Source organism: Diceros bicornis, chromosome 36 (genome assembly GCF_020826845.1).
Source record: "Diceros bicornis minor isolate mBicDic1 chromosome 36, mDicBic1.mat.cur, whole genome shotgun sequence".
NCBI classification, from domain to species: domain Eukaryota; kingdom Metazoa; phylum Chordata; class Mammalia; order Perissodactyla; family Rhinocerotidae; genus Diceros; species Diceros bicornis.
This window is the reverse complement of record NC_080775.1, coordinates 29,632,470-29,658,754: the sequence shown is the minus strand read 5'-3', so window position 1 is coordinate 29,658,754 and position 26,285 is coordinate 29,632,470. Positions and strand designations below refer to the sequence as shown.

The 26,285-nt window shown below is 38.1% G+C and overlaps 1 protein-coding gene and 1 long non-coding RNA gene across 3 annotated transcripts in view; one reads left to right on the top strand and one right to left on the bottom strand.

The window, feature by feature from the left end:
• ZEB1 (zinc finger E-box binding homeobox 1) overlaps window positions 1-23,245 on the bottom strand; it is a 170,271-nt gene extending 147,026 nt beyond the window's left edge. For both annotated transcript variants that reach the window (XM_058532725.1, XM_058532726.1), the window contains exon 1: window positions 23,188-23,245. In XM_058532725.1, coding sequence (XP_058388708.1) covers window positions 23,188-23,245 — 58 coding nt within the window. The remainder of the gene's footprint in view (window positions 1-23,187) is intronic.
• LOC131398848 (uncharacterized) overlaps window positions 22,840-26,285 on the top strand; it is a 67,597-nt gene continuing 64,151 nt past the window's right edge. Inside the window, exon 1 of the long non-coding RNA XR_009216993.1 lies at window positions 22,840-22,965. This is a non-coding gene — a long non-coding RNA (uncharacterized LOC131398848). The remainder of the gene's footprint in view (window positions 22,966-26,285) is intronic.

The following is a 26,285-nucleotide window of genomic DNA, read 5'->3' as shown; positions in this document are numbered from 1 at the left end:
AAACTCGTAACTTTTCACTGCCCCAGCCTGGTAAAACCTCAATCCTAGACTAATGCTACATTCTGCTCTCCATCACTCATTTAGGCTACAGAGGGCATCTAAGGAAATCATAACTATATTGATTTGTTCCATTAAAAATGTGTAGTTCCTAGTCTCAGTTGGATACACAGGTCAGCTCACTAATTATTTCATTTGTTCTTAATTAGTTTCTTCTCACCTTTGTGGGGTTTCTTTTTATCTGCTTGACTGAAACATTGATGCTCCCCAAGATCCTGTCTTCTGTCCTCTTTTTTTTTTCTCCTCAGCCCACATACACTCCCTACATGGTCCCATGGTTTCAATCACCTCTTACATACTGATTTTTTCAGCCCAGGGCCCCGAGTCACATCCCACAGCATGAGATTCAGAAAGTCAATTGCCTTGTTAGACATCCCCCACTGGTTATTTCACTACTGTCTCAAACCTAAAATATCCAAAACTGACTTCCTTAGCTTCTAAATCACTCCTTACTCATGTATTCTGTTTGGCGTCCTCACCATCCATACAGTTACCCCAGCTAAAAACTTTGGAGTTAAACTTGTCGTCTTCTCCCCCCGGCCATTTCCAAGCATCAAGTCCTACTGAATTTCTCATTTACCAACAACAAATGTAAAGTCTGAAATCTGTTCCCTCCTCTCCATTTCTATTAACACAGCCTGAGCTTAAGCCCTCATCAGCTCTCACTAGGCCAACTACTTCCCAAATGGTCTCCCTGCCTCCAACCTTTTTCTGTTCAAATTTATCATCCACAACAGCTACCAGAGTAATTTATTAAACTTAACTACAATCAAAGCAGCTCCCTGCTTCCCAAAGCACAGAATAAGAGCTGAAGTTCAAGCTCCTAAAAATGGCATAAAAAACTTTTCATGATGTGGTTCTATACCTCTCCATCACTCTCTGTTCCTTATTTATACTCCTACCAATATACATATGCTTGTACTTCCAGAACACATCATGCTGTTTCTAACCAAAGTGGCTTTGCTCCTGTTCTCCCCAAGATGGTCCTCTGCTCCCATTCTCCTCTGTCGCCCTCACCTCAACTCTCATACACACATACACACACACACACACAAACACACTAACTCTCTCTCTCTGATCCTTTAATATTCACTTCAGACATTATCTTTTCCAGTAATGCTTTCTTTGGTCATTCTTTCCATTTCTCTATATTATAGTGACTGTACTATATTAAAAATATCTGTTTTTGTGACTCCATCCATCATTTGACTGTGAGCTCTGTAAGTGCAGCTTTATCCATCTTTGTATTCCTAGCAATGAGCACAGTGCTTACCACACAGTAGGCAATCATTAGATGTTTGTTACATTACACTATCTAATATCATACCAAGAATAGCAGGTAAGTCATCAAGTGCCAAGCTGTAAAATTATATAAAACTGAAAATGAAAAGTTAGGTGATTTATTTTTCTTGTCTGACTGTTAAGTGCTATTACTAAAACGTTATCAATGGGTCTTAAAGATTAGGGGCAGCTCCATTCAACAAAAACCGGACTGAAATTTCTGTAGTTTATCCTCCAAATGGTTTCAAGTCTGTACCAAAAGAATAAGTTAATAATTTATAAAATGTATCCCTAAGTGTTTTGACATCTGAAAGAAAGATATCCCGTGCCAAAAGCAGGATGTGCTTGGTAGGGGAAGGGAGTAATATCACGGAGACTTCAAGCCACAGACTAAATGATGTAATCATCCTAGAGGATTCATTTGACCCCATTTTTTAAAGGGAAAAAAAATTCATACAAATTCCTATGGTCCTTAAATTAATATACACAAATAAATTACGGAGTAACAGCAATTTTGCATTAATTTAAAACACATAATCAAGAAATATTTCTCACTTTCTGAGAAACATTTTATGAAGGTTATACCCCTAAATCTGCCAGGGGTTTAATTTACTTTCCTGTGCTGTGTTGCAATGGATTACTCTAAAATAATATAAAATACCATATATTATTATGATCTAGTCTCCCTGGTAGAGAAGTGGGAAAAACAAATACTGGATATGTCATAATTACCGAGAATTCTTTGTGAACATCCCAAATTATGATGGTCAGAGCTATAAATTGCTGTATATGTCTTATATGTGGTCTTTTAATAAAGTAAATGTCTTTATTCTGCTGCAAGGGCTTTCCTTCTTATTTAAAAGTAAATAACTGCTTACCATATGCTACATATGTGCTTAATCTTACAAGAAACACAAGCCACTCAAGTAACTTAAGTAGGAAATACTGTCTTTTTGAAGAATCTCTGAAAGTGAATTTAGGCCATATACATAGTTTCAGCCCTAAAGGAAAAATCAGTAACAGTCATGTGTTTTGCCTGATAAAACCATGTGTCACTGAAAGTTAAGCTATTTTAAGTAGCTAACAAAAAGCGACAAAGAAAAGCTGAAAATCTTAGAGACAACATATATCATGAGCATATAGCTATAGGATGAGATCTCTCAAGAAGCTCTAAAGTAAACACTAAATGGGAATAGGGTTAGGGGTTGACTCATGGAAAGACTTGCATGTAGTTAAAAAACCCTTGAATTTATACTGAAATTTCTGTAAGCTAAAATCAAATTCTCAAGAGTATGACCCTCAATGGGTAAAGAACCATTGCTGTAAAGAATTTGATTCTTCTCTCTTTATCCCTTGTGCCTCATTTTTAAATATTACTACTAGCTTCTTCACAAATCACAATTGCCCAGTTTTCTCTATTCACAATCTAACTCTACTTTAAGAATTTCCCAAAATTATCATGTCAACATCTCTGAATCAAATACTGCTTTCCCAAATTTATATATGCTACTGTTAAACTTTCTGATTTTAAATTATGACTCTATCAACTCATCTTCAGAAGAAGAAAGAAAGGTCCCTATCACCATTTGTGCATATGGTCACATCTGCAATTAGACTACAGGTGCTTTCACTAATCTATTTTTCTCATCTCATGAACATACGGGCACAAATTTCATTTAAGAGTAAATTTAAGCAATGTCTAGAAATATATTATTTACTAATATTACTTTTTACTTCTTAGATAAAAGAAAGAGAATTATATAATCACTTCATCAGTCTGACAATATGCTGGCAACCTTCCAAAACAGTACCCTATTTATTAAAGAATTTGAAAAAGATGGCATATTCCCCTTGGAGATCTATTTCACATGGTCTTTTATAGCTTAGTGGTTCAACACACAGTATGGAGCCAGGCTAACTAGGTTTGAATACAGGTTCCACTTACTAGCTGTGTGACCTTCACTCACTAGCTAAGTGACATTAGGCAACAACCTCTATGTGCCTCAGTTTCCTTACCTATAAAATGAGGATAACAATATCTTCCTCATAGGCTTTAACGCAGATTAAATGCGTTAATATTTTTAAAGTGCTTAGAATAGTGCCTGATACATAAACGCTACTAAGTGTTTGACAAATAAATAAAAAATGGTAATATCCTAAAACAAAATGTTATATCCACAGATGCAATTGTAAGAATAAAAGACATCATATATGTTTTAAGTAAGAAAAATATAAGATAAGACAAAGCCTTTCCCAAACTTCTTAAAATGTGGTCAATAAACGGAAAGTATATGAAGATAGAAAACCATGTATATTTAGTGCTTAGAAAAATGTAAAAGAATTAAAATTGTCTGTTCCCCTTGAAATAAATGAATAATTTTGGAGTATCTCACAACCAGGGGTAGAAATTATTATGCTCTACGTTTACAAAGATATCCAAAGAAAACTGACTACATTTGCGAATTCACAAAGATTAAATGTACATATACAGGAAATACATAGCAAATACTGCACTCACCCCCAAATGATTCACTTTCCTTTTTCCAGTTACTATTTTCAACTGAATATTGATTATTAGTAACTGTCATTAATTATGAGTAATTATTATTAAATATTAAATAATTCTATAAAATGAGTTGAACATATAAAGAATACAATATTTGAGTACTCACCATCCAGGTTTTTTTAAAAAAGAAAAAGCATTACCCATATCTCTTATATCTACTCTGTGTCCCTCTCCAAACTCATGTTATTCATTCATCCTTAAATTTTCTATTTATCATTCCCTTTAGAGTTGTACTACATTTTGTATCCTTAAACAATATATTACTTCATTTTGTATGTTCTTGAATATTATGTAAATGGAACCATGCTGTATATTCTTCTATGATTTGTTTTGTTCCAGCATTATATTCCTGAGATGATCCCAGTTGTTGAGCACAGGTATAATTCATTTTCAGTGTTGTATAGCACTCCCCTGTATGAATGTGCCTCTATTCATCCCATTGATAGATATTTGAGGTTTTTGTTGTTGTCGTTATTATGAATGGTGCTGTATGAACAGCTACACACATCACCTGACATCTCTGTATAGAGATTTCTCTAAGACACATTTAGGAACGCATATACTGGATCACAGTGTATGTGCATCTTCAATTTTATTTAATATTGCTAAATTTTTTTCTACTGGACATGTCAATTCATATTACCAGCAGCACTGCCTAAGTGTTCCATTTGCTCCATATTCACACGAACAGTAACACCATTTGGCTTTTAATTTTTGAGAGTCTAGGAGGTATAAAATGCCTTCTCATTGTGGTTTTAATATGCATTTCCCTGATTACTCATGAGGTTGAATATCTTATATTATGCTGATTGGCCAAATAAGTTTATTCTTTTATGAAGAGCATATTCAAGACCTTTGCCCAGTTTTCTATTAAGTTGTTTGTCTTTATTTCACTGTGTGGGAGATCTTTGCATGTGCTGAACTAATCCCCACTCTCTTTATGGTATCTACTAGACAGAAATTATTAATTTTGATGTAGTCATATTTGCAAAACTTTTGCTCTATTTTTTATGCATTTTTATTTTATTTATTCAAAGTCATGAAAATACTCTATTATCTTTAGAAATTGCTATAGTTTTACCTTAACTATACCCTTACCTTACCTATAGATTCAGATCTATAATCCAGCCTAATTGATTTCTCTAAATAATATGAGGTAGTGGTTCAACTCAATTTTTTTCCATTTAATTAACCAACTACCCCAACTATTGAAAGGGCCATCCTGTCTCCACTGAATGGCAATACCAGTGCCATTATAGATCAAGTTTCCTCAATGAGTATCTTGCTGTTACCCCTTGGATGTTCTGTAGAACTTGCCAGTAACCTGCATGGAGCTGGTATTTTTCTTTGTGAGAATATTTTTTCTTTATCTCTTAAGACTATTCAATTTTCTATTCATTCTTGAGCCAATATGAGCTATATTTTTCTAGGAATTTGTTCATTTGATCTAAGCTTTCAACTATACTGGCATAAAGATGATCATTCCTGAAACATTCTGTAGTAACATCCCCTTTTTTCATTCCAGATACTGCTTTGTGACTTCTCTTTTCCCTTGATTAATCTTGCCAGTTTTCAATTTTGTTAGTCTTTTCAAATAATCTATTTTTAGCTCTGTTGTTTCCTCTCTGATTTACTTTTGTTTTATATTTCATTAATTTACACTTATTTCCTTTTTACTTTAATTGGGTGAGTATTCTTTTATTTTTCTTTTAATTCTTAAGAATGTGGTTATTATTTTTCAGCATTTATTCCTATAATGTAAGCATTAAGGTCTATAAATTTCCATAAAGTATCACTTTAGCTATATCACACAAGTTACAATAAGCAGTATTTTATTGTTAAACTGTAAATATTTTCTAATATTCCTTACAAGTTTTTCTCTGACCCACAAATTATTTGTAAATAATACATCTTAATTTCCAAACACACAGGGAAATTATGTTGTTACTTATAGTTAATGGTATTGTAAACAGAGAATGTAGTATGATGCCAATCCACGGAAATTTGTTAAAGCTGGCTGTATCGGACCAGAACGTTATCAAATTTTGTAAATGTTCCTTGTATGCTTTAAAAGAATTTTTTAAAGAATTTTTTAAAAGAATTCTGAGATGTAGTGTTCCATAGCTGTCCATTACAGCAAGCTTGTAAATGCTGTTATTAAAATGTTCTATATTTTTGTTGATTTTTCTCTGCTTGTTCCAACATTTATTAGGAGAGATTATTTTAAGTAACTCACAAAGCTGATATATTTGCCTATTTCTTCTGTGATCTTATCTATTTTTTACTTAATATATTTTGAAAGTATATTATCAGGTACATACCAATTTAAAACTATCATTCCTTTTATTCTTTTATCATTATTTAGTGACCCTCACTCTCTAGGACAGTTTTTTTCCCCAAAGTCAACTTCACATGATATTAATATAGCTACACAACACAATTTTTCTTAAGTAAGTATTGTCAGGTATATCTTTTTCTACCCTTTTTATTTCCAAGTTTTCTATATCCTTTTATATTCTCTATATAAGAAGCTATATTTCTTATAAACAGCATATAACTAGACTTTGTTATTTTGTTTAATCTGACAGTTTCTGTTAACTGGGGCGTTTGTCAATTTATATGCACTGTAATTACTAATATAGTTGCATTTATTACTACTATCTTATTTTGTGCTTTCTACTTATCTCTTTTCTATGTCTTTCTTCTCCGTCCCTATCTTTCTTTTAGATTATTTTTTTCTCATTCTATTTCCCTCTCTACTAGTTTGGAAGATACACACACTATTTCTAGATTTTTATTCCTTTTCTCAGAAATTTTAACATGAATACATAACTTACCAAAGTCTATAGCTAATCAATAATTTTACCCTCCTCCCAAGTTTTATACAGTGTTTGTCTACACCCACCCATATTGACCATTTCCTGTGTTCTTATCCTTCTTACATCTCAGATCTTCAATCTGCAACCGCTTTCCTTCTCTGTGAGTCTATGGTGGTCAGAAACTCAGCGAACACAATGGTGGAAGTATGGCCACCACTGTTACCTGACTGCTGACTCAACCAAATACACTCAGGACAGATGGCAATCCCTATGTTCTTTACAACTCAGGTGAACAAGAGCAAGATATGGGTTAGTGTGGTAGTGAAACCTTAAAATAGTTTACACCTTGCCTCCCTCCCCACAGACTTAATATATTGTAAAAGAATATAATATCAAATGTGCCTTACAGCCCTAAACCATTTTTGAAGTTGGCACAGTAAAACTGCATACCTATCTATTATGGAAAAAAAAAAACAGGATGCACCCCACCATGACATGATAAAAGTTATCATGTCAGCCTGACATGATAAAAGTTAAAATTCTATAGCATTTTATAACAATTAAGTTTTACTATTGTCACACACGGTACATAAGGCAAGTTAAGCATAAAAATAAGGTACAATAAGGTATAAATGAACACTAGCAAAATAAGGTTAGTTAAGTTTTGAAGTTTTGATTAAAAAACATACAGTATATAACAAACACATAGAGCACAAAAGCCCCCTAATTAACATATAAATTAGGCCACATGAAATATTTAGAAATCTGATTATAAATAAGACTATTTTTTACATAAGAATTATTAACTTAGCAGTTGAGACATGATAAAGTGATCAGCACTCAGCCTACAAAAAGGCACCGGTTTTAATCTATCTGTAGCATATACTGTAACTTCCAAAAAAATCTTGAATTTTTTTGTCCAATAAGAAACATATATAGCAGGCCTACAGCTACTTTGAATGAGAAATATTTCAAGTAAATAAAGTTGTATTTGATTTGGAATCTGGAATTTTTGTAGATGCCTCATTATTTCAATGTAGACAGTAAAATATCCAGCTCACTTATTAGCCTCATTTATCACAGGCAAGCAAGTATTGGATCATGCCGGCTGAAAGAATGGCAAAGATCATCTAACTGTACTTTATTAAATATCTATGAGAACTATGATATCAAAGTACATGTAACAGGTTCACAAGATGGAGCTCTACAGAGCCATTAGTAAGAGCCAGAAATAATCTAGAAAATTATCTAGTACTGATAAACACAGAGGCTTTTACACCTTTGGAGAACCATAATTAACAGCAATAAAATCATCTTATTCCATAGGACTAGAAGTCCATAACACATCTGTATGGGTTGTGATTTACTGATTTGGAAAGAAAAAAAATAAAAATACACAATTCCTCATGATAGTGCAGAGCTCAGAAATACATAGCCAACTTGGTGCACAGATTTTAGCAAGCAACTCTAACCACTTCTGCTTCTAGGGACGTAAGCCTTTTACTGATATTAAGGATGATGGTAGAAGCAGTAGTGGTGACAGTGATGCTGGTGACAGCAGCATCTTAGAGCAACTATGTGAATCAATTAGCATTAGAGTATAAATAAGCGAAAAACTCAGGAAAGCAGGACAAATCAGCTTTTACTTTTATAGCTCTTCCCACTTTTAGTAAAGCAAGCATATACATTCTTGAATTTTTAATCATTTAACATTTAACACGAAGATAAAATGATGAATTACATAAATATAATTATGTCACTCCCTGCTGCAAGACCTTTGGCAATTCTTCTTCACTTCCAAGATAAAATCCAAACATGGTAATATAAACTTTTTTTTCATTTGCTTCCTATCTAATTCTCTAGCCTCATCTCTAGCCATTCCTCCACTCACCCTACAGAGTTTCACCAAACGTTACTTGCAGATGCCACAATGTGTGTGTGTCTCATGCTTTTCACACACTATTCCCCTGTCTGGTATATTATTTTCCACATCTTTACTGAGATAACCCCCACACATCCTTTAAGACTTGGCCATCCCCTCTATGTATGTGGGACAGAATACCACAGCAGTTACCAAACTATATTCCATTTTTTGTTTTCCTATTTTTCTTCCCTACTACACTATACGCTCTTTAGGGCAAGATGCTAAATCTTTCATCTTCAGAGTCTCATTGCCTAGCACACAGTAACCTATCATAGTCATCCTACAGATGAACAAACTTAGGCCCAAATAAATTGATTTTCCCAATTTCATAGGCCAATTAATGGCAGGTTTAATATTAGAATCTAAGACTTCTATCTCCCAGTTAATGCTCTTTCTATGAATGCATCTAAAGATAGTGGATCAGAAGGAATTACGCATTAATATCTAGAATGTTCAAGCCAGACACAGAGCTAAATGAAGTATAAAAAAGTGAGCTTTAAAAACAAACATAAGACAAGTTAGTTATAATGGATTTTCAAGGAACAGGTGATAAAAAGAAATAGAAAAGTCAGATAGAAAATACTATCTTAAAAATAAGAATTACATGGGAGTTAGTCCAGTGACATAAACATTTTTTAGGACATGAAAAAGATAAATAAGTAAATAAATATATCTGTAATCAACTTCAAAGTAACTAAACATTTTTTTTTAGCCATAACAAAATGAGAGGTAAAAGTATATAGCTAAAAATCAACAATATGAAACATTTAGCCAAGGTAACCAGCATAATAATAATTTATGCCAAGGTAAGAGGAAAGTAGCTCCATTTGGTGTATAACTTACTTTTTATAGGTGAAAAAAGTTAAAGGAAGTAATATTTTAACTTAAATAAAAAATCACCAATCTAAGAAGAACGAACTGAAAAAACTCTCAATTTACAAATAAAAATAATATATAACCAATTCAGATGTATATGCTTTTAAACATTCATGAAATATATGAAAACAAAGCCTAAGTACATCTTACTAAGTCTTTCAAATTATCTTTGGGGCAGAGGGGAGCAGGGCAATAAAATCCTTCTCTCAGGATTAATCATTCATTCAACAAGCACTGAACGCCCACTATGTGCCAGGTGCACTGAGAAGCAATTAAGGGCAGTGGCTGAGAGCAGAGATCTAAAGCCAGACTAAAAGGATTCAAATTCCTGTTCTACTGCTTATTAGCTGTGTGACCTTGGGTAAATTACTTAATCTCTCTTTGCCTGTTTCCTCATCAGTAAAAAGGGTCTAAAAATAGTAATAGGACTACTGTGAGAATCAAATGAGCTAATAAATGTAAAGCACCTAGAAAAGCACCTGGCATACAATAAGTAACAGAAACGCAGTAGGTGCCACACATGCCATGCTATTATTACAACTACCACCACCTACTGGCGAGCCAAGATGAGTAAGACAGTCTCCATTCTGAAGGAAACCATAACCAGGTAGGGAAGATGACATACAAACAAACCATGATACAGGAGAATAAGTACAGTAATGGAAGTAGAAAAGACAGAATCAGAGATGTAACAGAAGAGAAGAGAATCATCTTTCTCTGACAAATGGGAAAGGGATTAGGGAAAGCATTTTGGAAGAAGAAATATCTAAGATGAATTCCTGTCCACCTTTCAAAATATATCAGAAAGTATAGGGTAGTAGAAGAGGAAGCATATTTCAGGTACTGGGAACAAAAGTATATCCAAAGGCATGGAGGGAAAAACAGTTTGAAGACACAGGAATCTACAGGCAGCAGGTAGGAGGTAAAAGGTGGTCAGCAGATCGACGGAAGAAGAAGCAGGTGCAGGATCATAAATCAGGGCCCGTATGTCATGCTAGGGATCTTGGATTTATCCAGTAAGTTATAAAGATCCAGGGAAAGGATTTAATTGGGAGCACCAGTGAATCAGAGTTTTATTTTTTTACAAAGATAATTTTGGCAGCAGCCTGCATGACAGAGAAGAGTGAGAAGAAACAATAGGCTAGCATAAGAGTTCGAGTGAGGAAGGAAGACCCTAAAGCAAGAGAAATAGAAATGAAGAGGAAAAGTCTAGTTTGAGAGATAGGACATAGAATTGACAGATTTGGTGATTATCGGGTTATGAGAGGGAAGGTTAACCCTAGGTTTTAACTTGGGAGTTACACTTTAACTTGGGAGTGTAATACACCGGCGGTGGCATTAACAAGATCGCAGAAGGAAAGCACGAGTAGGTGGGAAACAGAAGGAACTAGCTCAACTTCGGACACAGGAAGTTTGAAAGTCCTGTGCGATATACAGGTGGAGAAGTTGCACAGACACTTGTACATACGTATTTGGAGCTCAGTCAGTCTAGTTCTGGGCAAAAGATAAAGATTTTGAAAACATCAGCATAAGGTGAGAGCTAAAACTAAGAGAGTTGGGTTGGGTAAGATTTCTAGATAGGGCGTACTTAGCGAGAAGAGAAGCAGCCCTGGGTAATATCAAAGAGAAAGAGGCTCTAAGAAAGAAGAATGGGAAGAGATGAGAAAAGAAGAAAACAGTAATAATATGGAAGCTAAGGAAGCAAAACCTTCCAGGAGAGTCGACAATATCAAATACAGGGAAGTCAAATTAGCTCAAGACTGAGAAAGGTTTATGGGACTTGGAGGTTGCTGGAGACCTTTACTATTGCAGCTTCAGCAGAACAGTATGGTGGAATCCTTACGCAAGGAACTTAAAGACAGTTAAAGAAATTTTTCATAAAAGGATAAAACTATGTCCCTTAATGAATTCAAGATAAATGGTAGGTTTAAATAAATTCCCCACGTAAAGATAAAAGCTATGGAATGTGAAAAAGAATTGGTATAGTGCTAAACTCATTAAAACCATGCAGGCAATAAGAGACCATAGTATTTCATATTCTGCTTAACTATGGCCACTCTCTTTGGGCATCTTTCTCTGAAACTTTAGCCTTACTGAAGTATGTCTCCACGAATTAAAAATGTGTCAAGGACATGAAAAATTCTGAAAACACTGAGTAGGCACAATGCAATTGTTCTCAGTTTAAAAATGTATGAAACTAGGAAAGCAGGATTTGTGTTCCTTTACAATCTTGTTTGGTTCATAGTTGGGTCCTAAAAAAATATTTTTAAAAAACTCAAACAGAAATTCTCACACTGAATTTTGATAAGTAAGACCAAGTTTCTGTCTCTTGCAAACTACTCAAGGCCACCTCATGCAGGCTTGTAGATGAAGATCAAAACAGAGTATAAAAAAAAATTAACCTGAAATGGATCATAGATCTAAATGTTAAAGCTATAAACTCCTAAAAAATCCCATGGAGGCAAATCTTCTTGGAGTGGCCAAAGATTTCTTAGAACACAAAAAGCACAAAGCCTAAAAGAATAAAATTATAAATCAGACGTCATCAAAATTTAAAACTTTTGCACTTCAAAGACACCATTAAGAAAATTAAAAGATAAGCCACAGGGGCCGGCCCGGTGGCGCAAGCGGTTAAGTGCGCGCGCTCCGCTGCGGCGGCCCGGGGTTCGCTGGTTCGGATCCCGGGCGCGCACCGAAGTACTGCTTGGTAAGCCATGCTGTGGCGGCGTCCCATATAAAGTGGAGGAAGATGGGCACCGATGTTAGCCCAGGGCCGTCTTCCTCAGCAAAAAAAAGAGGAGGATTGGCGGATGTTAGCTCAGGGCTGATCTCCTCACAAAAAAAAAAAAAAAAAAAAAAGATAAGCCACAGAAAGGGAGAAAATATTTCAAATACCTATATCCAATAAAGAACTTGGATCCAGAATATATAAAGAACTCTTACAGCTTAATAATAAGAAAACAAGCAACCCAATTAAAAATGGACAAATGAGGGGCCAGCCCGGTGGCATAGTGGTTAAGTTCACGCACTCTGCTTCAGCAGCCTGGGGTTCACAGGTTCAGATCTCAGGCACAGACCGACGCACGACTTGTCAAGTCATGCTGTGCCAGTGTCCCATATAAAGTAGAGGAATATGGGCACGGATGTTAGGCCATGGCCAGTCTTCCTCAGTAAAAAGAGGAGAATTGGTATTGGATGTTAGCTCAGGGCTGATCTTCCTCACAAAAAAAAAAAAATGGACGAATGACTGAAACAGACATTTCACAAAACAAAATATACAAATGGCTAATAAGTACATCAAAAGATACTCAAACATCATCAGTATCAGTGAAATCCAAATTAAAACCAGAAGAATACTACCACACACCAACTAGAATAGCTAAAAGTAAAAATATGGACAAATGTTTACAATGAGTGGAGCAACTAGAACTTTCATACATTGCTGGTACAAGCCGTCAGAAACCAGGTTAGCAGTTTCTTACAAAGTTAAATATATATTTACTATATGACCTAGCAATTCTAATTCTTGGTATCTACCCAAAAGAAATGTAATTATATGTCCACACAAAAATTTGTATGTGAATGTTCATAGATGTTTTATTCTCTAGCAAAGAACCAGAAACCCAAATAGTAAGTCCACTGTAGGAGAATGGATAAACAAGTTTTGATATATTCATGCAATGGAATACTACTCAGCAGTATAAAAGGAATGAACTACTGATACATGCAATAACAAATGATTCTCAAAACCACTATGCTGAAGAAAAGATGGCAGACAAAAGGGTACACGCTGTACCATTCTGTTTACATGAAACTCGAGAAACAGTAAACCTAATCTCTAGTGATCAAAAACAGATCATTAGTTGCTTGGGCCAGAGGTGGGGAGGAATGAATGAGATGAGCTACAAAGGAACTTTTGGGGATGATGGAAATGTTCCCTATCTTGATTGGGGTGGTGGTTACACAGGTGTATGTCAAAACACATCAAAATGTACATACATAATGGTGTATGTAAATTATACTTCAATAAAGTTTATTAAAATACACACACAGAAGAGGGTACAATTTTAACTCTTGTCTTAGGATTGCCCTAATCTATACCCTAAGGACACGGTAAAACAACTGTCTTCTTAAATATATTCCAAACTAAATGAGTGTATGAAAAGCTATGGACTTCATACTCCTTAGGTTCTTCAAATATAGAATATAAAGTTTAGCTTTCTTGGGCTTGGGTTCTTTGTTTTATGCAATAGAATAACACTAGGACATTATCCTTGAAGTCTCTGCCAATATTATAAATAAAAGTAATATAGTGAGGCCTCTCCATACTGTATATTACCCCTTAAAAAGAGTCCAAGGCAGCCTTCCTCAAGCTAAAAGATGTATCACAAAAAGCATTGAGGTGAAGCTTTAACGTATATTACTGTAACAATATCCTTTTAAGCGGCAGTTATATTAGCTAGAGTCAATATTGGACAAGAGAATAAGAAATTGTCAGTTGATGCAAAACGTATTTAAAACAAATAATCTAACAACATAAGCAAAATTTTATACGAACATTTCTTGAATGCTTAAAACATATACTAGGCACAGTGCTTCATATGTCTCATTTAACCTTCCCAACTCTAAGATTATCATCCCCATTTTACATATGGGGAAATTCAAGCATAGGGAGACTAAGTAACTTGGCCAAGGTGACTCAGCTAGTAAATTACAGGACCAATCCAAACTTAACCACTATGTTTGCTTCTCTTAAGAAAGAAATGCTACATTCAAAAGGTGAACCCCAGATGCATTAAAGACCTAAATATGAAAGGTAAAATTACAAAAGTATTAGAAGAAAATCTAGGAAAATATCTTTGCAATTTATGGATTAGGAAAGACTTCTTACTATCCACAAAGTCAAAAATTTGATAGATTTAAATACATTAAAATTAAAGATTTCTGGGGGCCGTCCCGGTGGCGCAAGCGGTTAAGTGCGCGCGCTCCGCTGCGGCGGCCCGGGGTTCGCTGGTTCGGATCCCGGGCGCGCACCGACGCACTGCTTGGTAAGCCATGCTGTGGCGGCGTCCCATATAAAGTGGAGGAAGATAGGCACAGATGTTAGCCCAGGGCCGTCTTCCTCAGCAAAAAAAGAGGAGGATTGGCGGATGTTAGCTCAGGGCTGATCTCCTCACAAAAAAAAAAAAAAAAAAAAAATTAAAGATTTCTGTACGATAGTCAAAGTCAACAGATGATTGATACATTGGAGAAATAACTGCCATGTCTAAAACCATGAAGGGATTACTATCTCAAATACATAAGGAACTCTGGGAAATCAACAAGAAGTGGAAACCCAACCAAAAAGAAGGGCAGAGGATATGAATAGGCCAGACATGGAAAGGGAAACCCAAATGGCTAGCAAGGATATGAAGAAAGGATCAACCTCCTTGGTAAACAGAAAATCATATATTAAAGCAACCATGAGATTCTATTTAACAACTGTCAAATTAGCAAAATGCAGGATGTTGTATGATACCAAAAGCTGGCAAAAATGTGAGAAAATAGGAATTTTTAATACGTTAATGAGGGTAAAAATTGGCGTAGCCATTTTAGAAATAATCTGGCAGAATTTAGTGATACTAAATATGTGACTAACCTATACCTCAGCAATACCATGCCCGGATACATGTCCTCAGAGAAACTCTTCCACAGTCATTAGCAACATGTAGAAAGATGTTTATTACATAATTATTTGCACCCAAGAGTTGGAGTCAACCTGGGTATCCATCATTACGGGAATTGGTAAGTAATTTGTAGTAGACGCAAACCACAAAATACTGCACGGTTAGAAACAATGAACTATATGTATATACAGCAACATGAACAGATTTCAAGTAATGAGGAGTGAAGAAAGTAAAATACATAGCAAAACAGCAATTATGTAGATGCAAAACACACAAGAAACTACATAATTTTGCAAGGATACAGATATGACCAAGTACATATATAAAACACATTAGACCAGGCACAAGTGAGGGCTGGGAAGGACAGAGTGAATGGAAGTTGAGAATAGGAAGGAAGAGCAAAAATTATAATCCAAATAATGAGAGTTTGCCTCTAAGTCATATTAAACTAATTCTTTGCATCTGAAATGTTTTAAGTGATACAGTCACATCAACTATTAAGTTTGAAAGATTTATGCAAATAGATTAGAAATCTCTTTTTCTGAGATGACAGCATTCTACACAATACATTTTGGTTTTAACTATGATAAATTTGAAAATTCATAGCATCTAGTTCTTGCTTGTTACCATCATAGATGAATATGCTCAAAATGGTCTAATGAAAGGAATACTGAGCTATGAACCTGAAAAGCTGTAACCTGGTCCAAGCTAACCAGTAATAGGGACTTGGCAAAGTCCTTTTTACCTCTTTGAATCTGGTTGCTCATCTGCACAAGTGCATCTGAATGAGTCTCCCAAATCCCTCCAACTCCCAAATTATTTATTTTCTTAATTAATATTTATTCATGACATTATTTTCTCTCTCCTCCAATTATTCCCTCCCTCCCCACCCACCCCAAAAAAGTAAAAAACAAGAGTATCAAAAGAGATTTAGAAAAGTGATGTAGCAATAGGAATGAATAGCAACTTAGTTTATTAGAGTAGAAAGGAGAAAACACTATTTAAGAGAGACAGTGATTTTCATAGCTTTTTCAAGTATCTAAGGCAGAGCAAGGTTAACTTGAGCCCAGGGTTCAATCTACTCCTTGAAGGATTTTGCCATATGCTATTCCACACGTCATTATTACTCCTTCTCAAAACACATGTTCAAGTCTCTTGTGGAGTTTCTGTGTGTCCTAAATTTCAGCTTATCTGTATCAGTTTTCAGATACAAAATCATCTCTAAAGGTCCCTTCCATATTCAAAATGTAAGATTCCAAGAGGATGATGAATTTTTTAACGAACAAACTAGTCACACTCAGCATTTAACAAAAATCAAACATTCAATTAGAACTGTGGATTAAATGGACATAAAGACCTTAAGAATGAGGGAAATTAGAATATTATAGGTTGGTGAACATGTATAGCAACTGAGATATCTAAAGAACAATGCTGTTGCAATTTATAAAAAGAAAACTGAAATCAGAATATTTAAAATATCTAAAAAACTGAAATTAGAATATTTGAAAGACTCAAAAAATTGAAATTACAATATTTTTAAAAACAAAATATAGGACTTTCAGTATTCTTAGAATATAACAATAAACACGAGAAATTGACATCATTCTCATATTTATCTTCCATTCACATTTAATTTTAAATATGGATGGGGGAATGGGTGAGGGGAGGGGACTGGGAATTAAGAGGTCACAAAACATCTGTTACTAATAATTCCAGCACAGATGTAGTTGTTACTGCAAAAGAGATGATAAAGGTTTTCCCAGGTTGCCATACTGTAAGGTCTTCTACCAACAGCCACAGTTTATACGTCAAACTCCACATTTCAAGTCTCAGTAAATATATAAAGTTGATTATGAGGAGAAATGTGTTTATGGACAGATAAATGTAATCCTTATGAATATAGAGGTCATGTATTTAATAATAGGAAGATGTTTGAACAAATAAATGAGAGAGAAATAACTTCTTAGAGAGTGAAAACTCAAGAAACTAGTAAGGTTTCACGGCTATAATAAAAGCATAGACTTGAACTTGACTTTTTTTGCTCTTCCTTTTGGAATCTTTCAATATATCTACACCTAAATTGATATACTCTAAAACATGTTTTAACAAAATTAATGACGTGAGCTCGAAATGTTAATTTTTGTTCCCTGAAAAAAATCTTAAGGCAAATTTTACTTATTAGAGAGCATTTTCTTATTTAAGTAGTATAGTACACTGCCATATTTTCAAGCAACCCAGTTTCAGGTTAACAAGCAGCATAACCCACCTCCATCAAGGTTAAAATCTAGACATGCTCATAACACACTGAAATTTTTTATTTGGTAAAAATCCTAAGAATGCTTCCTTTAGGAATACAATTCTCAAAACACTGTCCAGCCAAAGGAAAGATTATTTCCTATAGCAATGCCTGTATAACAGATGAGATTTAATTTTAACTGGAAATGCTACAAAACTTTTTCTACTACGTCTATCTCCATTTATTTTCTACTTTTAACTCAAACCTAGTTCAATGATTATTGAGCTAGTAATATATACAACATGCAGCCTTTAAAAAAACATTTTATTATATTTCTTAATCAGGGAACTTTTCTACTTTAAATTTTTAAAAATTTTCTTTCAACAATGAACTTTTATTTTAGCTTACATCTCTATTAGAAATGAACATACATTTCCCCATAAATTAGTGATCAAGCTGCCAAGATTAAGAAGCCTTTTTCAATCCTATATACTATTTCTACAATTTCGTTAAGTCCTCTAATCTCTCACGGCACTTTTATACACTAATGCATATGTTCTTCCAACATCTGCATGATTTTTCTTCTCCTCTACTGCAACTCAATACAGATAGTTAAGAGTAGCTAACAATACAACTCCATATGATATTGCATCTGTGTTTACATCTGGCTCTAATCACATGCTTAGAAGTGATTTATACAGGGAAAAGCAAAAAAGGGGAAAAAAACAAAAACAGAACTATGAGAAATAATTATGCTGTTATTTTAAAAATATCATTTCCAATTTGACAGAACTTTCTCACCACATGCTTCAAAGCTACTAAAATTGCAAATTCAGGGTATGGCATTTCAAAAATACTGGATACTAGAGAAAGAAAGAAAAAAGTACTAACCAAATATTTCATACACTTTTATATCAGGGTCATTTTAACAAGTGATTGATGCTTTCAATTTATAAGACACTTTAAGTTTTGCTCCATGTTACAATTATATATGTCATGGCACAATTATATATGTCATGGCTGTATGGTAAAGTTCCTCAGCTTATAAAAAAATTCACTAAGCTCTAGGAATTAAGAGAACACCAAATTCAAGAAATATCTGTCAGGAAATGTAAAACTACACACACACACACACACACACACACACACACACACGACATCCTAAAATAAGAAATTCACATAAGCTTACCTGATAATTCAGGTAATTCATACTTAATTCAAGATAGGCAGCATTACTATTGCATTATGGTACTGGTATTGGTGCATTTATAGAAACACCATTAAAAATAATTAGGGAAATAAAGACTTCTAACATTTGACCAATGAAAGGCTTCCAAAAGTTTATAGTTATAGTAACTTAATTTCATGGACATAAACCAAAAAGACATAACTGAATTCATTGGGTCTCATATGCAGTTATTTATATGTAAAAGTTATAATATCAATTTACATAGTTTGCTGAAAACTAAGAATTCTTTGAATATAAGCATACAATAATTAACAAACTATAGAGAATTTTTCACTGCATTTAGAGCCTCAAAACAAACTTACGTTCCTTAATTTACAATTTAAAATTTATGCACTATCTAATTCTGATTCTTAATTAGAAGGGGAAGGAAAAGATAAAATCTAAAAATCACTAACATCTGAGTGACTGCTGGTTAACATTTTCTTTAGTAGTTGTCTGCCAACTCATGTATATAAGGCTACATAAGTTATGGGAAAATAATTACACAGTAATATCAATCAATTGCAATTTTTCTTACCTTATTTACCCATTTACATCTTTAAACGTCTAAAAACATATTTTCAGGGATCGTACTATGAATAAAAAAGGAGGTTAAAAAGTATAGTAAATATGCAAAACAAATGTGGGCGAATCATTATACATTCTTCTCCAAACCTAACAATATAAAACAAAACTTGTTGTTAAAAAGCCATAATACAACTTGTCTAAAGCAAAACTAAATTGACAGCAATCTCAATGTCAAGATTTAAAAAGCCCAAATTTATAAAATCGTTCAAGTTAAAACATCCCTATTTTTTTCCAGCCTTAGCACACTAGAAAATTCTTAAGCTTAATTTGCCCAGGGCTAGTTTTAAATAACAGTAAGACTCAGAATTATACCGAAGGTCCCTATCAACGCAGAGGTCCCAATCAACAGGAGATAGAGAGACTTATGGTACTACTACACCAATAATCATTTTTGTTAGCATCCTCTACTGGTGGTTTCCAAAGACAGCAAGTGTAAATGGTGCAAACGACAGAAAGATAAGTACCTGCTATTCCATCTAAAGTGAATTAATCAGCATGTGGTCATTAGTACATAGAGTACATTTCTCCAAAAAAAAAAAAAAAAGTAATAATAAGAAAACCACACAGGGAGAAGTGGAAAATGAGAAGACAGATTTTTAAAATACAACAAAGCATTACATTATAAGTGGTAAAAATTGATTTAAGCAATTCAAATGCCACTCCTTTATAGATGACTAACATCATTACCATAAAGTTACATATCAGTGGTTTACCCCTGTCAAGTTACATTACTTGATTCTCCCATTAAAACCCTACTCAGCAGATATATTCCAGAAAGGAAATTAAAATATTTTACTGGAGGCTTAGCAGTAAAATCTGCATACCTTATTTTAAAATGAACAAAAAATGATTTACATATAAATAACTGCATTAAGTATCTCTATGACTATCTCTCACTGTACACATCACTTATTCCTTCATTAAAAAGATTTGAGTTAACATTTTTCCAAGTAATTCTCTCCAAAAAACAACTGCAACATAAACATGATCGCGTTGCTAAGACATATTAACCAGAATCTATCCTGAGGTTTCACAACACAATGGCATATAACTTCATTTTTAATTTGCAAATTATAAGGCTTAATCAAGTAGCATGGCTGTAATCAACAGCGATGGATGAAATGCATTTGAGAACAAAAAGAAATACTAAGACAGAGCCAAAAGTGATGAAAATGGAAGATACCTGTGGTAGTACAGTGCTATCTTAAACACCTTTTGTTTTCTGAGAGTAATGCATACTGCAGACAAGACATTTTGTGCTAAACGGCCCCAAATCTGTTTTTCTAATATTAAACACAAAGGAAAAACACTGACAGCAAGCATGGTAAATAATCCCTCCCTTGAGAATGAAAGCAGCAGACAGGAGTGGGCTGACATACATGCAGGAGAAAACTAAACACCATCTTTTTTCTACCTGCACAAGTTGCCATTTGCTGCAGCGATCGAGAACCTCTTTTTCCTGTTGATTTCAAGTACCTTTCAGGATAGCTTTTTTTCCCTTAAGTCATCTGTTGATATGCCTTATGAGTATAATATTCATATCACAGGATCTTTAGGAGAAAAATCCATTCTTTCCTGTTCAGGTAAACATGTTTACAGCAGCTGCACAGACGCTGGGTGGTTCAGACTCACATGTCACACACATGTCGTCAGCAACAAGAAAAGCCCCTTTCTCTGGCGATGAACATTTTAAATAAGGTAGAGCGAACAGCCCTTTCCGAACCAACTTACCTTTCATAAAGCCACATCAGCAACAGCGGCAACAGCTCAATATAGGACACACTATTTGACGCTAAAACAGGAAATTAAAATTGCAATCGCCTATGCTTCGCTCCTTGCTGTAACAAGTCATCTCTCCACAATGAGGATACCAAATATTAGTTATCAGTCATAACTAACAGACGTCTTTAAAATGAAAACGTTTATTTGAATATCTAAAATCACTCATGAAAGCAGTGATTTTAATGTCGGCTCAAATATATTAAAAATATGTTTACGATTGGAAGGAAACATCTTGAAACAGCTTTAAATCTTCGTATCTGCTTCTCGACAGGAAATCCCACACAAAATCTAAAATTGCCAGGAAAGGTTACAAAACCTCGCGTTTCGCATCCCAGAGGGGAGGGAGAATGGATCCCGAGAGCGGGGGGTGGGGCGGGGGGAGCGCGCGCGAGTTTTCACTTAAACACGTATTTCCTCATTTTCTGGAAGATACAGCGATCCCATTAGAGGCGCATTTATTGCCCTACTCTTAAAAACTCGTTTTTAAAATAACGCAGGAACGCAAAGGAGCCCCTCGGTCCGAAATGTACGTGTAATTCCTTATATAGCCTGGCTGCAGCCAGCGCAGGCCGTTGCCGCCCATTATTATACAAACAGGTACCCGGCCGGCGCGGGCGGGGTCCTCTCCCCGCGCTCCCGCCGCCCCCGGGCGGAGAAGTCTCGCCCCTCTCGCCACAGGAACTGTCCAGACAATAACAATCAGCAGACATTTCGCTGCTGAACCAGAGGGAGAGAAAGCACAGACTCGCCCCCGAGATAAGCAGAAATACAATCAACTTACACCGTCTCTCCAAACTGGAAAAGGCGACTGTGCAACAACAACCACATGTTCGGGTCCTGCTCTCTCGCGCTCTCTCCCTCTCCCTCCGTTTCTCTCTCTCGTGTTTTGCTTTTTTTAACTCTCACGCCAGGCAGAGGGGTGTGTGTGTCCCCGGCACCTCAGCACAAATCAATAAGCACTGCAGCTGCAGCGCGAGCAGCGGACCCGCGCGTCCGTCGGTCCGTCCGCCCCCTCCCCCACCCTCCTTCCACCCGAGACCGAGAGCGCCATCCAAGCTCCATTATCCGGCTTCAGCGCTCCGAGCGTCCGGCCCAGGTAACAACTTCCCCAAAAACCGAAAGAGAAAAAAGAGAGGCGTAGGTGCAGGACCCCATCCCGGCGCGGAGGAGTCTTCCCGGGAAGGGGGGATCTGTCTGTGGTGCTTTCCCGTCTGAGCCCAGGTAACTCCGCGCACACACCCGCTGCCCGGCTCGCCGCCATCCACACGTCCCCCAGCAAGGAGGTGCCCGCTCCCGCCCGCCGGCTCCCGCACCACCGGGTCCTCCCGCGCGGGGCTCGCCTCGGCGCCCCCAGGCCGGGGGCCCGGAGCTCGATGGCCCGAGGCGCGGGGAGGAGGGGCGCTGAGGGACCCGCGCCTCCGCGCCGCTAATGCCCACTCCGCGAGCGCGCCTCGCCAGCCGGTCCCAACTTTACCGCCGCCGGCCGAGCCCGGGCCGCCCGCCGCGCGCGCGGCGCACACGCGCGCACGGACGACACGCAGCCCACGGCCGCCGCGTCCCGCCCGCCGCGCGCTCGCAGCCCGGCCCGGCCCGCCCGCCCGTTCGGCCGAGCCGCGGGGCCCGGGCGGCGGTGCCGGCCGGGGCGGCGGCGCGCGGAAGCCACTTTGCACGGTCAGCGCCGGGCACAAGTTCGTTCCGCGGCTCCCGGGGGCCTCGGCGCCCAGGGAGCCGAACGCGGAGGGGCCGGGAGGCGGGGGAGAGGGGAGGCGCCGAGGGGCGAAAGAGTGGGGAAAAGTGCGAGAAGAAGCAACAGCCGCTCCCCCGAGCCCAGAAAAGTGGCCGGCCGCGTCCGGGCCGCCCGCCCTGCGCCGGGATGCGGCGGCGGCTAACGGTCCAGGGAGGCGGCAGGGGCGGCAGGAGCCGCTAGGCGGAGAGAGACCAGGTAAGAGACATAACGGTTCAGGGAGAGCGAGCGGCCGCGGCGCGGCTCCGGCTGCGGCGGCAGCGGAGGGGGGCAGAGAGCACTACTTTCTACTTTCCCACTCCACTTTGCCCGTCCCTGCCCCGGCCGCCCCCAGCCCAGCTCGCCCCCCTTACCCCCGGGGCGCCCCGGCTGCCCGGCTCCCCCTGACTCCGCCGCTCCCCGGTCCCCTCCGCCACTCACCGTTATTGCGCCGCGGGTTCGCCTGCTTTCTGCGCTTACACCTGGGGCCATCCGCCATGATCCTCTCGCTTGTGTCTAAATGCTCGAGTCACCTCCTCCCCCTCCCTCCCCCTTCCCCCCCACCCCTCCGCCTCCACCCCTCCCCCCTCCCCACCGCACCTGGTTTACGACACTCGCGGCTTTACGACATCACCTTCCTTACACCTAGAGCCGCTCGCTCTACGGCCGGAACCTTGTTGCTAGGGAGAGGACGGTTTGCGGCAACCGTAGGAGCCGCTGAGTTTGAATCGGGGGGAGAGGGAAAAGTTTCCCTCAGGTGTCGGGGGACGGGGGAGGGGGCGTTAGGAGACTGTGGGGACGTGGCCAGAAGGGCGACAGGCCGGCGGAGTGAGAAAGGTAAAGTGGGAGGCTGCGTGGCGATCCGCCTCTGAACTGGCCACGCCCGCCGCGGCCGCCTGGGGCGCGTATGGGTCTGGCTCCTGCTGGGGACCCTGTGCCCTCAGAGCTGCGCCTCCGAGAGACGGAGCCACCTGCCCTCCCTCGTCCCCGAGGTGGGGCTCCCCCCCACGCATCGTTTGTCCGCTCGGCGCGCCCCCGGGCCCGGGAGAGGGTCGTGCCTGGCTCCCCGGGGAGTCCCGGAATCAGAGGCACGGCGAGGGGCGGCTTTGGGAAGCCCGGCCTCTGACGGCGAGGACGCGCGCGTCGCGAGAGCGCTACTTGACTCCCTCCCTTCCACGGACGCGCGGGTTTCCCCCGAGCGACCCGGGCTAGAGAGTGATTTCAATTAGGTAGAACTTAAGCTGGACCCAGAGAGAGACGACAAGTTCCGCTTGCAAGCCGCCTGGGCGGTAAGCGGAATGAGTAATACCCACGCTGTCCCTGTCTCACTTCCTCATGCGCGGGCCCTCACCTGCTGTCACCTCGGCCTCCGCCGCCCCGCCCTCCTCCCCGCTGTCCCCTTAGAGTAGGCTGTAGGCGTCAAGACTTAGAGTGAAGGTATCGACAGGCCACGATTTACCACCTAAATGGGCAGTTACCGCCCTATGGGACCTTAAGGCACGAAACAGCGGCCGCACGTGTGGCCTTTGAGACTGTTAGATTGCTGATCCTATCTCGAGTCCCTGACTTTGTACAAGTTTGGGGATTTCTGAAAGACCGCGTAGATAACACCACAAATACCAAGAAAGTCGTCTTCAGTATTCAGTAGGACTTAGCTTTCCGCTCCTTCCCCCCTCCCCCATTCAAGTGAGGGAATGTCTTTGGGACCAACTTTATGGAATAAATGAGCTGAGCTGTATTTCAGATAATATAGTTATGAATTAACTATGTAAGAATTATTGATAGAGAAATTGAGGAAACTGAAACATGACATAGACTATTAGAAGTAACATAGTAAGTCGCCCAGCACAGTGCTCTCACATAGTAGGTCTTCGATAAATTTATGCCTATAATTTTTGTTATACCTATGGCAGGATTCTTTATTATGTTAAAATAGTCTTTTGAACACCCTCCAGAATTTTAGAAGATGCATTAATAATCTCCTCAAACCTTTCAACTGAAATAAATTTACAGCTGAAGTCTGGTAATTTAAAATTAGAAAGTTTAATCCTGAATATAGATGAAAATTTTCTCTCCCACGTTGGCTTTGGCATTTGAGAAGTGAATGCGTTATTTATTGGTGCATGAAATGTGACTGTAAATATTCTGTGCTATACATTATGTCTGTATATCTACTCTCCTCAGTGCCAAGACTAGAATCATTATTTCTACTGATCATTTTAAGTACAGGCAGTCCTCACTTTTCTCAATACCATGTTGACTGAACTTGTGCATGTCAGAACCAGAACCTTGTCCAGGCTTTGCTTGGTTCACGTTTTTTTTCCTACCCTCTTAAGAGCTGTATCATGTTCTTCAGTTGCCTTCTGATTCAGGTTATAGACTTTGTCTTTTGCTAGCAGCGCCCCCCTCCCTCCCCGCCCCCCCCACAAGTAACTTTTTTATAGCTACCCTAATTTCCAATCAGAAAGGAAAAAAAAAATACTTTCTAACTGTAGCACACGAAGTATCCTACATGCCATTTTCTCTTTCTGAAGTGCCTGTCCTGTACCTCCCTACTAGCTTTCTTCAGTGTTCATCCTCACCTTGAAATCCAAGAGAGAAAGTGAAGGGATAAGCCAAGTAGAAGTCATTTTCTGCCTTACTTTAGTGGTTACTAGTTTAGTTAGCTTGGGCCAGACTTTATTTAACTGTGTGGACAGATACAGTGTTTTTTTGGTTTTTGTTTTTTTTTTTTTGCTTGTTCATTTCTGTGCCCTCATCACTTAGCAGAGTACCTAGTCACATAGTAGATGCTCAGTAAGTAAATATTTATTAAATCAATCAATATTGTTGACCTTTCCTGAATGTTTTTGGCTATAAAGTAAGGGTTGTTTATCTGCTTTCATCACATTAGTTCTAAGGAGCAGTTGAAATGGTGGATGTAAAAGCTGTTTACTGTCATTTATATCCTGCATTATTTTGAGGTTAATTGCTCTTCGTTTTAGATAGTCCATAATCATTTTCCCCAAACGATTACCTCTGCTCACTCCTATTTTTAAAATATGCACAGGAAATATTATTCATATCCCAAATCTAATACAAATTTTTAATTTTGTAAACCTGTAATAATTACATATGTTATAAATTGAATATTTGATTAATACACTTTTTTTGCTGTAATGTTTCCAAAATTATTGAAATCTAGACTGGAAAGAAAGCAGACAAAAGTAAATCTCAGAATAAATCGTTGTTGTAAACCTGATGCATATTGTAATGGTTGCTTCTTACACCTCTTAAATATAACTAAAGAAGTGGAAAAAATCTTGAGTAAATTTAAAAAAGGAATAAATTTATTAAAATTTAGACTTATTTAAATAAAAGATGGTGGGGATACTAATAAGAGTTTAACATGTGTCCTGTATTGTTGGTTTTTAGTAATTGTGGTGCCGTCACACGTTTTCAATGTATACTCCTATTTTTGACGTCAATGAAATGTTAACACTGTGCTTCTAGCGAGCACTGGGATTGCATATGCTGAAAGGGAGGTATTCTGCTAAAAA